A 14,540-nucleotide genomic window follows, 5' to 3' on the forward strand; every position below is an offset into this window, starting at 1 on the left:
ATATGATTTTGGTGAAGGGGGTACATGCAGTCAAGCACACATCTCAGTAGAAGGTCGCTGCTAGTCACGAGGAGCATATGTCTCGTCAATGATTTTAGTGCTTTTCTAAGTATGAGAAAATGCAAGAAATTGGGTTCATAAAATTTTGTCTCAAAAACATCTATCTGAAAGCCTGTTCTGCCAGTTTTCCCAGAGCACGGAGTGTCTCATTCTTGACCTCCACCCTGAACTGCTTTCAGGGTGTGTTGAAGGTCAGCGACTGCAGTGGCTAATGACCTAATCCTTGTAGAGCCGGATAGCGAGTGACATTCTTTAGTTGGCAAAACCATCTGTAGATATGAGTAGGTCCTAAATTATAACTTCTCCCCCGATGTGTGAAAGTTTTTTTTCCAACCAATGCTGGTAAAAAGACAAATCTGTAGAAACAAGACCTTTCTCCAGAAACAAAGAAGCAAATGCAGAGAGCACACCCAGCTACAGTCGACCCTGACAAGTTATAAGCAACAAGCCCTAATGTTTCTGCTTAACGATGATCAGTTTATAAATGTTCTCAAAGCCCTTCAAGGCAGCACGTTTTCTTGTCAGATTTCATGTATCAAGACTGCATGGTTTTCTATCATTCAGCAAACTCTTGCTTTTCAAGGAAATGGCTGGGATTGGGAGGACACAAACAATTTATGTTCAGCCTATTGATCCAAAACTTTAGATCCATGAATAGTGACTTACCCAGTTCCTGACATCTCCCAGGAAGGGCGTGGTTATCCTCTTTTGACCAAGGAGGAGAAGGAATCTCAGCAGGGCAGAGGGAATTGCCTGAGGTCACACAGGTAGTTCAAGATGCAGCCAGGTCTCCAAACTCCAAATCAGTGATTGTCTGATGCCCTGTGAGTATCTGTTAGGGTTAGGTTTGGCCTCATGTGGCAGAAACCTCAACAGTGATCTAAATAACATAGGTCTTCTCTCTCACATGAAGGAAATTGGGAGGGCTGATACAGCAGACCCAGGACCACACACGGTGGTTTGCAGAGGGCAGTCCTTATTTATGCCTGTTATCCTGCAATCATTATTAACACACTCCAAAATGCCCAGGTTTGAATCACGCTAGTGAGTATGGACACAGTCTCCTTCTTCTTCTTTTTTTTTTTTTTTAACATCTTTATTGGGGTATAATTGCTTTACAATGGTGTGTTAGTCTCTGCTGTATAACAAAGTGAATCACCTATACATACACATATATCCCCATATCTCCTCCCTCTTGCATCTCCCTCCCACCCTCCCTATCCCACCACTCTAGGTGGAGACAAAGCACCGAGCTGATCTCCCTGTGCTATGCGGCTGCTTCCCACTAGCTATCTGTTTTACATTTGGTAGTGTGTATATATGTCCGTGCCACTCTCTCACTTCGTCCCAGCTTACCCTTCCTCCTCCCCGTGTCCTCATGTCCATTCTCTATGTCTGTGTCTTTATTCCTGTCCTGACCCTAGGTTCATCAGAACTTATTTTTTTTGTTTTCTGAATTCCATATATATGTATTAGCATACAGTATTTGTTTTTCTCTTTCTGACTTACTTCACTCTGTATGACAGACTCTAGGTCCATCCACCTCACTACAAATAACTCAATTTTGTTTCCTTTTATGGCTGAGTAATATTCCATTGTATATGTGCCACATCTTCTTTATCCATTCATCTGTCGATGGACACTTACATTGCTTAGATGTCCTGGCTATTGTAAATAGAGCTGCAATGAACATTGCGGTACATGACTCTTTTTGAATTATGGTTTTCTCTGGGTATATGCCCAGTAGTGGGATTGCTGTGTCATATGGTAGTTCTATTTTCAGTTTTTTAAGGAACCTCCATACTGTTCTCCATAGTGGCTGTATCAATTTACATTCCCACCAACAGTGCAAGAGAGTTCCCTTTTCTCCACACCCTTTCCAGCATTTATTCTTTGTAGATTTTTTGATAATGGCCATTCTGACCAGTGTGAGGTGATACCTCATTGTAGTTTTGATTTGCATTTCTCTAATGATTAGTGATGTTGAGCATCCTTTCATGTGTTTGCTGGCAATCTGTATATCTTCTTTGGAGAAATGTCTGTTTAGGTCTTCTGCCCATTTTTGGATTGGGTTGTTTGTTTTTTTGATATTGAGCTGCATGAGCTGCTTGTATATTTTGGAGATTAATCCTTTGTCAGTTGCTTCATTTGCAAATATTTTTTCCCATTCTGAGGGTTGTCTTTTCATCTTGTTTATGGTTTTCTTTGCTGTGCAAAAGCTTTGACGTTTCATTAGGTCCCATTTGTTTATTTTTGGTTTTATTTCCATTTCTCTAGGAAGTGGGTCAAAAAGGATCTTGCTGTGATTTATGTCATGGAGTGTTCTGCCTATGTTTTCCTCTAAGAGTTTGATAGTGTCTGGCCTTACATTTAGATCTTTAATCCATTTTGAGTTTATTTTTGTGTATGGTGTTAGGGAGTGTTCTAAATTTCATTCTTTTACATGTAGCTGTCCAGTTTTCCCAGCACCACTTATTGAAGAGGCTGTCTTTTCTCCATTGTATATTCTTGTCTCCTTTGTCAAAGAGAAGGTGACCATATGTGCGTGGGCTTATCTCTGGGCTTTCTATCCTGTTCCATTGACCTATATGTCTGTTTTTGTGCCAGTACCATACTGTCTTGATTACTGTAGCTTTGTAGTATACTCTGAAGTCAGGGGGCCTGATTCCTCCAGGTCCATTTTTCTTTCTCAAGGTTGCTTTTGCTACTCAGGGTCTTTTGTGTTTCCATACAAATTGTGAAATTTTTTTGTTCTAGTTCTGTGAAAAATGCCATTGGTAGTTTGATAGGGATTGCATTGAATCTGTAGATTGCTTTGGGTAGTGTAGTCATTTTCACAATGTTGACTCTTCCAATCCAAGAACGTGGTATATCTCTCCAACTGTTTGTACCATCTTTAACTTCTTTCATCAGTGTCTTATAGTTTTCTGCATACAGGTCTTTTGTCTCCTTAGGTAGGTTTATTCCTAGGTATTTTATTCTTTTTGTTGCAATGGTAAATGGGAGTGTTTCCTTAATTTCTCTTTTGTATTTTTCATCATTAGTGTATAGGAATGCAAGAGATTTCACACAGTCTCCTTCTAAATTCCTGCTCTAGCATCTCAACTGGGGCTTTCATACCATAAGGGTTCTATGTATAGTTATGCAGCTTGTGAGTTGCAGAACTCTCAGGAGCTTCATTCATATTGTACTCATTATAGATTTATTATGACAGTTTCCAGTGGATGACAGTAAAATGTCTTGTGGATCAGGGAATGTATCTAATTCTCACAAAGTTACCATGGGGGCTAAAAGCAGTGCTGTCCTGAGGTCACCTAGTGTCCCAAGAGGGCTGCTGAAGCTCCAGCCATCACATTCACCATCCTGACAGCAGAAAGGAGGAAGGGCAAAAAAGGGATCACACCTCTTTCATGAAAATCTCCTTTTAAGGAGAATTCCTGGAAGCCTCACCAATATTTCTGTTCATATCTCATTGCCACACTTAGCTGAGCACATTTTGCTTCCAGTAATGTAGACATTCTGTTAGTATTGGAAAAGGGAAAATGTGGGAGAAAGGAGAAAATAAGCAGTCAGCCAAGCCGCATAGCTCCACCTTATGCCTCTGGATTTAGCAGCAAATCTCAGAGACCACCCTGTACCTGAATTTAATTTAGAAAATAGACGCCTCTCACTGACCCTCCTGCCTTCTTTTTCTCTCCTGCTTTATAGATTTGGTTCTACACCAACAGTATCTTTGGAAAAGCTGGAATTCCTCCGGAAAAGATCCCATACATCACCTTGAGCACAGGTGGCATCGAGATTTTGGCTGCCATCTTCTCTGTGAGTAAACTGAGGGTTATTCCTGAGAACATCATGGGGTGGTAAACAGAGCTGCAGGGACCTCCAGGTAACAAGCACATGAATTTAAAGAAACATGCCCTTTGTCACTCCGAAGTGTCTGAATTTTGGGAGTTTATAATGCAGTTTATCACTGATGTTTCACCTATCTAGAGAATATTCTTATCTACATCTTGTTTCCCTACTGTCTTCTTTTCAATAAGTAGTTCTTTTCTTTGAACTCTCACTTAGTCCCAAATGACACATTGAGGTGGGCACCCTGTAGAGAGGGCCATATCTCCCTGGGAGTCCAGATCAGAGTCCATGTGAGCCTAAGTTCTGTTGCCATCACTTTAAAACCATTAGCTGTCATCACCACCCCAAACACGTAGGAGTTTGCAAGGCAAAGAAAAGGAGAAAGTACACTCCAGTCCATCGGTCCATCAAGAGGGTAACTTATTAATAAGCAACAGTGTCCAAAAGAAGAGAGATGTAGAGCTCATCACTTTTTCTCAACCTTTGATATGTAAAATAAACATACGGGGGTGGTGGGGGGGATGGATAAAACATTAGGGAATTTCAGAATCTAGCAGAAATTGCAGAGGTTTTGCAAACAGACCTAACTGGAGTTGAATCCTGGCTCTGGAAATTCTTGGCTGTGTGATGTTGGACAATGCACTCAACCTCTCTGGTCTTTGGTTTCACCCTTTATGAGCTATTCCTATGTCTTCTACCTTGACCTTTTATTTTCACTCTTGCTCACTGATTTGCACTAACAAGATTGACGCCAGTGCAAACAGGCAGAGGCTTCCAATTGCATTTCTGACTCATTTCTGAAAGAACACATTATTTTGTTCCCTGCTCTTAATGGGGCATTCTAACAAGATGCTTTTAAAAACGGATGTCATAAGAGTGTCGAGACCTGATGTTTTCTGCCTCCCTCTTCCACTCACAGTCTTTTGTTAGAGGGACAATATCTTGATGTTTCACAATCTGGAAGTTTCTCAAAATTCTTGTCTTGAGTTATAGACTCTAACCAATTGTTATTATTAATTTTTACATTGATCAGCAGGAAATCACAGTCAGTCTGGAACGAAAGTCATGGGGAAATTACAGCGTTTGTTTTTTGGATTTTCCCTTTTTTGTTTGTTTTTTTTTTGGTAAAGTATTTTGTTATGAGAAATCAGCATGAGCTCATTAGGGTAAATTTGTAAAATACAGAAAATAGAAACAAAGAAGAAATCACCTACAATCATACTATCCACATAAGTTTGGCAAAATCTCTCCTTGTGTTTTCTTTTTTTAAAAAATAAATTTATGTATTTATTTTTGTCTGCGTTGCGTCTTCGTAGCTGCACGCAGGCTTTCTCTAGTTGCGGCGAGCAGGGGCTACTCTTCATTGCGATGCGTGGGCTTCTTATTGCGGTGGCTTCTCTTGTTGCGGAGCACAGGCTCTAGGCGTGCGGGCTTCAGTAGTTGTGCCTCATGGGCTCTAGAGCACAGGCTCAGTAGTTGTGGTACACGGGCTTAGTTGCTCTGCTATTGATTATACATCATGAACAAATCCCAAAAGCATATTGATGACCATTATGGAACTGTCATCTAATCTAGACTAATCTAATCTAAACTGATGGAAAGCATATCAGTGGTTGCTTGGGGCCAGGGAACTTTGGAGGGACAAGGGAACTTTGAAGTGACAGAAATGTTCTGTATCTTGTTGTGGTCAGGGTTTTATGGGTGGAGAAATCTGTCAGAACCTTCCAAACTGCACAGTTAAAACAGGTCCATTTTACTGAATCAAATACACATCAATCTAACAAACCAAAAACAAAAAGGTTTTACCATTATTATTCCACCACTGGTCCTAGCACTGTGGGGTGGGCAGTAGGTACAGGTAAATGGCTGCTGAACGGATGACAAACCTTGGCTCAAGACGGACTTTCTTGGAAGCATCAGGAGGCTGACAGTTCATCCCCAGCTGACACCAGTAACCTTCAGAGGCTGCTGTTCACCTTGAGTTCATGTCTTCACTCATGATTCAATGTCGAGTGGAAATACCGTGTTTACTCTAATCCCTTTTGACAGGCTGCACTTCAGTGCTATTTAAAGGAGGAAGAGAGCCCTGGAGACTGACCCTGTTTCTCACTACGATGGAGAGGGTTGTTGCCATCTCTTCTTTCTCTTTCACAGTCATTGCCTTGGCGTCTTCCCAGACCATATTTACAAACTGTTTCCAAATCAAAGACACTGTTTCCAGCTTTACTTTGGCTCAGGTTAGTGGATCATGCAGGGACGTTAGTGACACGAAACAGCCAATTCCCCCGCCAAAGCGCTCGAATGTTGGCACCATGGTGTGAGACAGTGGTTCTCACTGGTTTGTGTTTGGGGCACAATTTCTGACTCTGAAATCAGTGTTGATGCCTTTAAAGAAGCTAAAACAAACAAAAAATAAAAACCCAAGAACAATAAAAATAAAACAACACCCAATACACTGAAATCAGTAACAAGTTCAGTGTGACAATGCAATACACGTCAATCTCAGTGTAGCAACCTCAGTGTCTCCTGAAGACTGTGACGGTTGTCATGGTAATGTCTCTAGTCACTTCTGCGCTCTGTCTCTGGGTACACTAACTGAACCCCCTAAGATGTTTATGAGATGAAGCCCCCAAATGGTCCAGTTATGAGCAGGCTTCATTTCCAGTGCTAGCTTAACTCTGAGCTCAGCCCAATTAACCATAAGAATGGCTATGACATCCTTAGATTGTAGCAGAAGCACATTATACACAGTGATGAAAATTTGCCAGTGCAGGTATTGGAAATCATTGATGATCAGGAAAAAGTAAAGATTTGTGGCTCAGGGAATAGGAATTTGCATCTCTGAATTTTAGCTAAGTCTATCTTTTACTCTCTTTTTAAAAAAATTTTAAAAGCTCATGTAGAAAACTTGGAAGTGACCAAAAAATAACAAGTAAAATCACAGTCACACATTATTCCCCCAACCAGAATTTGCCATTGCAAACTATTTTTGCATATATTTTTCTAGAACGTATTAGTTTCACATAACTGTAATTTACAAAACTGTATATGTCTATACAGCTTTATGCCCTGCTCTTTTCACTTAAAATTATACACTGAAGATTTTTCTATGTTATTTTAAATTCTTTTAAAATATGTGAATCCCTACATAATTATCATCTGGATGTTCCAGAATTTATTTAACCAATTCAGTTGTTGGACTTCTAGATTGTTTCTATTTCCTCATTAGTATAAATAACACTGCGATGAAGATCTTTGTCCACAAATTTTTGACCAAATATCTATTTCCTTAGGATAAATACCCAAAAGGTGAATGACTGAGTCCAAGAGCATGGATATTTTTCAGCCATCCCTGTGGTCTGAGAGAGCATTCATTCCACTTCCTTATCTCTGAGGAGCTCTGAGTGACTTTTGACAAATTCCATAATCTCTCTGGGCCTCTGATCCTGGGTGTCCCCAACCTTCTTCATCCCCACCTCCCAAGGGTCCAGCTTCCCACCATGTTGCTCTGGCCCTGGCAGCCCCTATCAGGGCCTCACCTTTGATTGGACTCAATTCATGAAAACTTGGAGAGGAGAGATGACTTAGATGCATGCCCTTCTTTCTCTCTAGAACTTTCCCAGCAACTGCTAATCTTTGCTTCCTCCACGGCTCTCGCTGGGCCTGGCTTCCCACAGAATAAACTTACCATCCTCATCATCCTTCTCCTCTGCAAAATGAGAACTGTCATACCTGTCTTACAAAGATCAACCTTCACTCCATCAGCAAACGCTGGCTCCACACTTGCCAGGTGATCTTCTAGGTTCTGGGGAAACAAAGATGAAGCTCCTGACCTTCAAGTGAGGAAGATGGTCAGGGTGCAGGGAGGAGGGTGCCGGGCACCCAGATGCAACCGTGCACTCTTACGAAGTGGTGCTTTGTCTATTCTGCTTGGGAAAATGTTAATGTCTTCTTACGAACCAGAAGAGACTGTAGCTGATGCCAGCTCTGCCTTCTATCATCCATGTGACCTTAAACAAGTTCCCAAAGCCTCTGTCTCTCAGTTTCTTTACCTGTAAAATCAGACAAATAACAGAACCTACTTATTTTTTTAATTTTTAAAAATTTTTACTGAAGGATAGTTGATTTACAATGTTGTGTTAGTTTCTGGTGTGTAGCAAAATGATTCAGTTATACATATACATTCTTCTTCGTATTCTTTTCCATTATAGTTTATTGCAGGATATCGAACATAGTTCCCTGTGCTATATATAGAGTAGGACCTTTTTGTTTATCTATTTTATATGTCGTAGTTTGTATCTGCTAATCCCAAACTCCTAATTTATCCCTCTCCCACCCCCTTTCCCCTTTGGTAATCATAAGTTTGTTTTCGATGTCTGTGAGTCTGTTTCTGTTTTGTATATAAATTCATTTGTATTATTTTTTACGTTCCACATATAAGTGACATCATATAGTATTTGTCTTTCTCTGACTTACTTCACTTAGTATGATAATCTCTAGGTCCATCAGTGTTGCTGCAAATGGCATTATTTCATTCTTTTTTATGGCTGAGTAATATTCCATTGTATATATGTACCACATCTTCTTTATCCATTCATCTGTCGATGGACACTTAGGTTGCTTCCATGTCTTGGCTATTGTAAATAGTGCTGCAATGAACACTAGGGTGCATGTATCTTTTGGATTATAGTTTTGTTCCGAGTATATGCCCAGGAATGGGATTCCTGGATCATGTGGTAGTTCTATTTTTAGTGTTCCGAGGAACTTCCATACTGTGTTCTATAGTGGCTGCACCAATTTACATTCCCACCAACAGTGTAGGAGGGTAACAGAACCTACTTCATAATGTTGTAGTGACGATTAAATGAATTGACACATAGAAAGTATTTAATGAATGCAGCACCTGCCACATAACAGGTACTTGGCAAATGATCGTCAGCTATGATCACCCACACTAACCCACCATCATCAGAAAAGAGGAGTAATGAAGACACAGAAGCACTGACTGACTTGCTCAAGGCCACACGGCCTGTTAGAGGCAGGAGCTGGGACCAGACCCCAGGTCCCACCTTGACTGCAAGACTTGTTCTTGCAAATCTCCTGCCATTCTTCAGAAGCCCGGGTTGTTCACAAGCCTATTTCAGGCACCGTGTGTTCTTTGCCTCTGATCTCACAGCTTCACTGCAAAGGCAGGGTCATCATTTGCATTTTCCAAGTAGGGAAACAGGCTTGGAGAAGCTAAGACAACTGTCCTGGGAGCAGAGACCCTACGGGGCAGAGCAGGGACTTGAACCCAGACCTGCCCATTTCAGGCCCACAAGCCTCTGGACACCACATGTGCTCTGCTCTGTAGGGTCAGGTGTCAAGAAGGCCAAGTTTAGACACGTGGGTCCGCCCTGCCCCCCTGGGTGGCAGGGGGAAAACCTTGCCAAGGGAAAGTCATGGATGTTTTTTGAGACATGTAGCCGTCATCCAGGCTTGTTGTCCTCCCAAGCCCCTCCCGGGCACTCAGCAAGCCAGCAGAGCGGTGCCCACTCACCCCTCAGTGCCCATTGCACCGGCAGGACAGCAGCCCAGGGAGAGCGTGCCCAGCTGGCTTCCCCTTGCCTGCCTTTTCCAGAGCAGGGCATGAGGAAAGAGGGAAAGAGGAAAAGGAGGAGGGCTCTATGTTTCCTGTAGCAGGACTCCTTTAGCGAGAGACCCCAAGGCTTTGGGGCGGGATGGCGACAGTTCTTCTCTATGTTCTGGCTTTTGAACCATCATCTGAAGCTGGTAGACAGCAGAGGCACTGCTCTGGCTTCATGGCCCCCAGCAGTGTCACTGCTTCCCTTTGTCCAAGCCAGATCACTCACTTGACCAGGGTTTTCCAGCCGCCAAGCCTTTGTTCCCTGCCTCTCTGCCTGCTGTTGCCTCCTCCAGGAAGCCTTGCCTGATTGCCCAGTTGAGAAAAGCCATAGATTTTTATTTAGATGTCCTGAGTTTAATTTCTCGCTCTCTGTCTGTCTCTCCATCTCTCTCTCTCTCTCTCTCTCCCTCTCTCTTCCCCATAATGATGTCTGTGTGATGACCACTGAGTTACTTCACCTCTCTGATCCTCAATGTTCTCTTTCTGTGAAATGGGGTAGGAGGGATGAGTAGGGGAGGGCACCTGACATCGGAAGACTTACTATGTGTTTTGAACACAGTCTCTTATTAACCTATGCACAACCCCCAGACAGTTTTGTTGGAGGGTATTTTGTCCTCCTTTCACAGGTAAAGGCCCTGGGGCTCTGAGGGGGGGGGAGTCACATGTCAAATTTCACACATCTGGAAAGTGTAGACCCAGGATATAAGCCCCAGGCTGCCTGGCTCTGAGACTCAGATAGGATCACGATGTTTCAGGGCCATTGGCATTTGAAGGAGCTCCGTGAAGAGCCTGTCCTTACCTGCCTGAGAGGGAGACACGGGGCAGCTGGATGGAGGCCAGTGACAGCCCTGTGGCTGCAGGAAGCTGGGTCGGGGGACATGGCTTCAGGGGCTGCATTCACCTGGGCTTCCCAGTATCACACCCAGAATGAAGCTGAGCCACCCAGGCACAGGCAGAGCGGAAAACGACAGAACCTTCTCTGCCCACTCCCCACCCAGGGCTTCCCCCCAAGTCTGCCCCCGGAACACCCACGACACGCGGCATAAGGGATGGAAAGAGTTTAACTTCCACCCGCTGGATCCAAAGGTGGGGGAAGAGCGGGGCGACCACATCTCTTCTGAGGACAAGCCCGCCCTCCCCAGTGAGGAAGATTAGGGTGAAGGTGACTGTATCAGCACACTGCCAGTGCTCAAGAGCTGTGACTTTCTTCTCCCTCCCTTTCTTCCTTTCTCGTAAAGATCACTCCTCTGGCTGTGGCAGGGTAGGAAGTGGCCAAGCACCTCCAGGTCAGAGCCATCCTTTAACAACGACCCCAGTGCAGTTCCAAGCATCATGGTCCCCTTCACTCGCTGCTAGAAGGGGAGTAGTAACCGTCTCTCTCTGACCCTGACCTAGGGCTTGGTCATCGAGCACATGGGGCGGAGACCCCTCCTCATTGGTGGCTTTGGGCTGATGACCCTCTTCTTTGGGATCCTCACCGTCACGCTGACGCTGCAGGTGAGAGGACGTGTCTGTCGCTCCCCAAGGGAGGACAGCATGGGCATGGCTTCTGGCTTCGTGCTCCGGGACCTTCAGCTTGGGAAGTCCATACAGTCTACAGACGACTCTTGTAATGCAGAGTTCCCAAGGGCATCTCAGCTCTGAAGCTGCTGGGTACCCTTGGGGAGGGGTTTAGTAATGGGTCCTTGAACTGGGGGGATAAGAGACATGACTTCTGGTCCTGTCGCTGCCACTAATGAGCTGTGTGATCTCGGGCAAGATATGTCCCCTCCTGAGCCTCAGTTTACCCATCTGTGGAATAGAAGAGATAGCGCTAGATGACTCCTGAGATGCCTCTTGCAACTCTCACATTCCAGCTCAGGGTGGCTGGCACTGCCGTATGAGGCACCTTCACAACTGTCACATCGATGCCTGTGGGTACCAGCAGGGGCTCTGGAGCCAGACCGCCAGGTGGGAATCCTGGCTTTCCCACTTACTCTCCATGAAACTTTTGGCAAGTCACTTAACCTCTCTGCTCCTCGGGGCCCCATGTCTAAAATGGGACAGTTATCCCTATATCCAGGGGTGTCATGAGGATTAAATGGAAAATGCACTTACAGTACTTGGAACAGTGCCTGGAGCATAATAAGCACTCAGTGAATGTATATTTGTGGGGATGGATGGAGCCATAGCTAATTCTTATGAAAGTGGAATTTTTTTTCCTTTAATGGTGATGAGGAAACCGAGGCATATATCTAAATGAATAAGCTGCCCAAGGTTTCACAGCTGGTGAATGGCAGGGCTGGGATCAGACCCCAGGATCTTGGGGTTTCCTCTGCCTCCCGCACTGCTCAAGGCAGCCTGCATTAATTGAGCACTTACTCGGTGCCTCGAGCCCATCTAGGCCCTACGGGAAGCATGAGGCAAGGTCACAGTGGTCAATAAAACTTTGCATTTTTCAAAAACAAATCCCTAAATGGAGAGTTGCACGTGTTGGTCATCTGCCAAAGGTCTCAATGTCCCCCACATCTTTAGAAAAAGGCAATATTACAGTAATTCCCCTACATATGAACGAGTTCCGTTCCGAGAGCACGTTTGTAAGTACAGTTGGTTCGTAAGTCCAACAAAGTTAGCCTACGTACCCAACTAACACAATCGGCTATATAGTACTGTACTGTAACATATTTATAATACTTTTCACACAAATAATACATGAAAAACAAACAAACACAAAAAAATAAAGAAAACATTTTTAATCTTATGGTACATTACCTTGAAAAGTACAGTAGTACAGTACAATAGCTGGTATCCAGGGGCTGGCATCGAGTGAACAGGCAAGAAGAGTTACTGACTGGAGGAGGGAGAGGAGGTGGGAGATGGTAGAGCTGGAGGATCGTCAGCAATAGGAGATGGAGGGCAAGCTGCAATTTCACTCATGTCTGACGTTGGTGGCACGTGTTCTGGTTCCTTGCTGGATTCAACTCTACCTACCCTCTTGAAAAAACCATCCAGTGATGTCTGGGTGGTGCTGCACCAACTACATCACCACTGCTTTTACGCTTGCTTCTGGACATCCTGGGTTTGAAATAAAGATACTGTACAACTGTACTCTATCCAGTACTATACAGTAAATTACACAAAAGCACAACCACTTGTAGAGGATGCACACACGTGACAATGTACGCCAGACACGTGAACTACCTTACATTATTGGACATGTGAACGCACGTTCCCAAATTTGTAAGTTCACAACTTGAAGGTTCGTATGTAGGGGACTTAACTGTGGTGTGCTGGTGTCTGACAGGCAGTAGCTTGTCCTTCAGAAAGGAGGTGCTGACCAGGCAGGAGATGGAAACCTCTCCCTCGGGTGATGTGCTGGCAGAGACCTTCCTTCCCAACCGCCAGGCAGGGTTGTCCCGGGCAGGGAGCGTCACAGGCTGGATGTTCCGGGTCACTGCCTTTCTGCAGCGTGTGTCAGATGTCAGAAGGGCCGCTGGGAGCGCATGAGCCCCTCTAGGCCTCACCTCACGAGGTTTCAGAGCACTTCCCTGCTCAGGTGCCCTCATCTTCCCTGTCCCCCCAGCTCTGTTCCCCAGCAGCCCCCCAAAGAGCCTGGCCCTGCCCTCTTTGTTCAGCTGGCCTCTCTGCTTTCCAGACTCAGGAAACCCTGGCTGCCTCCTGGATACCTCTTCCTCCAGGAAGCCTTCCCCTAACCCATCTCTGAGTGAGGTGCCCCCCTCTGTCTTCCCAGGGATCCAGGGGCAGCCCTGCAACATCACTTATCACACAGCCGGGCTTTCACTGTTGAACCATCTCTCTCCCTCCCGATGCACAGTGAGGTGTGTGGGTGAGGACGATGCCCATTTGTACATTCCCACCTCCCAACGTGGCATCCACGGGGAGCTTGGAGCAATCTGCCAAATGGATGGAAGGATGGATGCGTGGACAGATGGATGGATGGATGATGGTGCAGCAGAGAGCTATACAGAACAAGAGCCTGCGGGGCTCCTGCCAACCCTAGACCCTCCTGCAGCAGGAGCTGGTGGACTTGGCGTGGAAGGGCCGCTCTCTCCCCTCTCCCCCTGCCCTCCACTCTGGATGTTTGCACTGTGCTCTCCCGTGCGTCCGAGCGCTTGCCCATGGGGAGGCCTCTCCTAGAATGCCTTTCCTTTCCTTTTCCTCTTGCCTGACTTCGACTCAGCCTTCAAAGGTGAGTGCAGACCCCTCCCCTCCCCGAGTCTCTCTAGACTGCGTTCAGGTGCCCCGGCACCACACCCACCGTGTCCCAGCGCGGCTGACACCCTGTTCTAACCATCAGCCGTCCAGTCCGCTAGAGCAGAGGCGATTTCCTAAACATCTTTCCCACCCAGCGTGAAGCCATCCCCACTCGCTAGACAAGGGGCAGCCCCTCTAAGCGTATTTAATGATGCAAGTTAACTCATCTCACACCTTGCCAGGACGGCAGAGGGAGAAAGGTAGTGTTTTGCAGGATAATTGGGATTGACTGAGATAAAAATTTTTTTAATTAATTAATTAATTTTATTTTACTATTTTATTTATTTTATTTTTGGCTGCGTTGGGTCTTCATTGCTGCGTGCGGGCTTTCTCTAGTTGTGGAGAGCGGGGGCTACTCTTCGTTGTGGTGCGCAGGCTTCCCATTGAGGTGTCTTCACTTGTTGCGGAGCACGGGCTCTAGGCGCACGGGCTTCAGTAGTTGTGGCTCGCAGGCTCAGTAGTTGTGGCGCACGGGCTTAGTTGCTCGGCGGCATGTGGGATCTTCCTGGACCAGGGCTTGAACCCGTGTCCTCTGCACTGGCAGACGGATTCTTAACCACTGCACCACCAGGGAAGCCCAAGAGAAAATTTTTTAAATGTGAAATTGCCTGTAAGAATTTCTCATATTGCCTGCTTCCAACTAAGCACTCAATCAGTGTTAGTTATTCATTTATTTAGCACCCACTGTATGCTGGGACTATGCCAACTGCTTCACAGGCATCATCTCATCTCACTCTGACATCTGTAA

General features: G+C 45.2%; 1 protein-coding gene across 3 annotated transcripts in view; it reads left to right on the plus strand.

The window, feature by feature from the left end:
- SLC2A9 (solute carrier family 2 member 9) overlaps nt 1-14,540 on the plus strand; it is a 290,277-nt gene that overhangs the window by 213,564 nt on the left and 62,173 nt on the right. For 2 of the 3 annotated variants that reach the window (XM_082389500.1, XM_082389501.1), the window contains 2 exons: nt 3,769-3,879; nt 10,934-11,035. In XM_082389500.1, coding sequence (XP_082245626.1) covers nt 3,769-3,879; nt 10,934-11,035 — 213 coding nt within the window. The remainder of the gene's footprint in view (nt 1-3,768; nt 3,880-10,933; nt 11,036-14,540) is intronic. The other variant, XM_082389502.1, reaches the window with a different exon arrangement.

This window comes from Balaenoptera borealis (genome assembly GCF_965194805.1).
Source record: "Balaenoptera borealis genome assembly, chromosome: 4".
In the NCBI taxonomy this organism is placed as follows: Eukaryota; Metazoa; Chordata; class Mammalia; order Artiodactyla; family Balaenopteridae; genus Balaenoptera; species Balaenoptera borealis.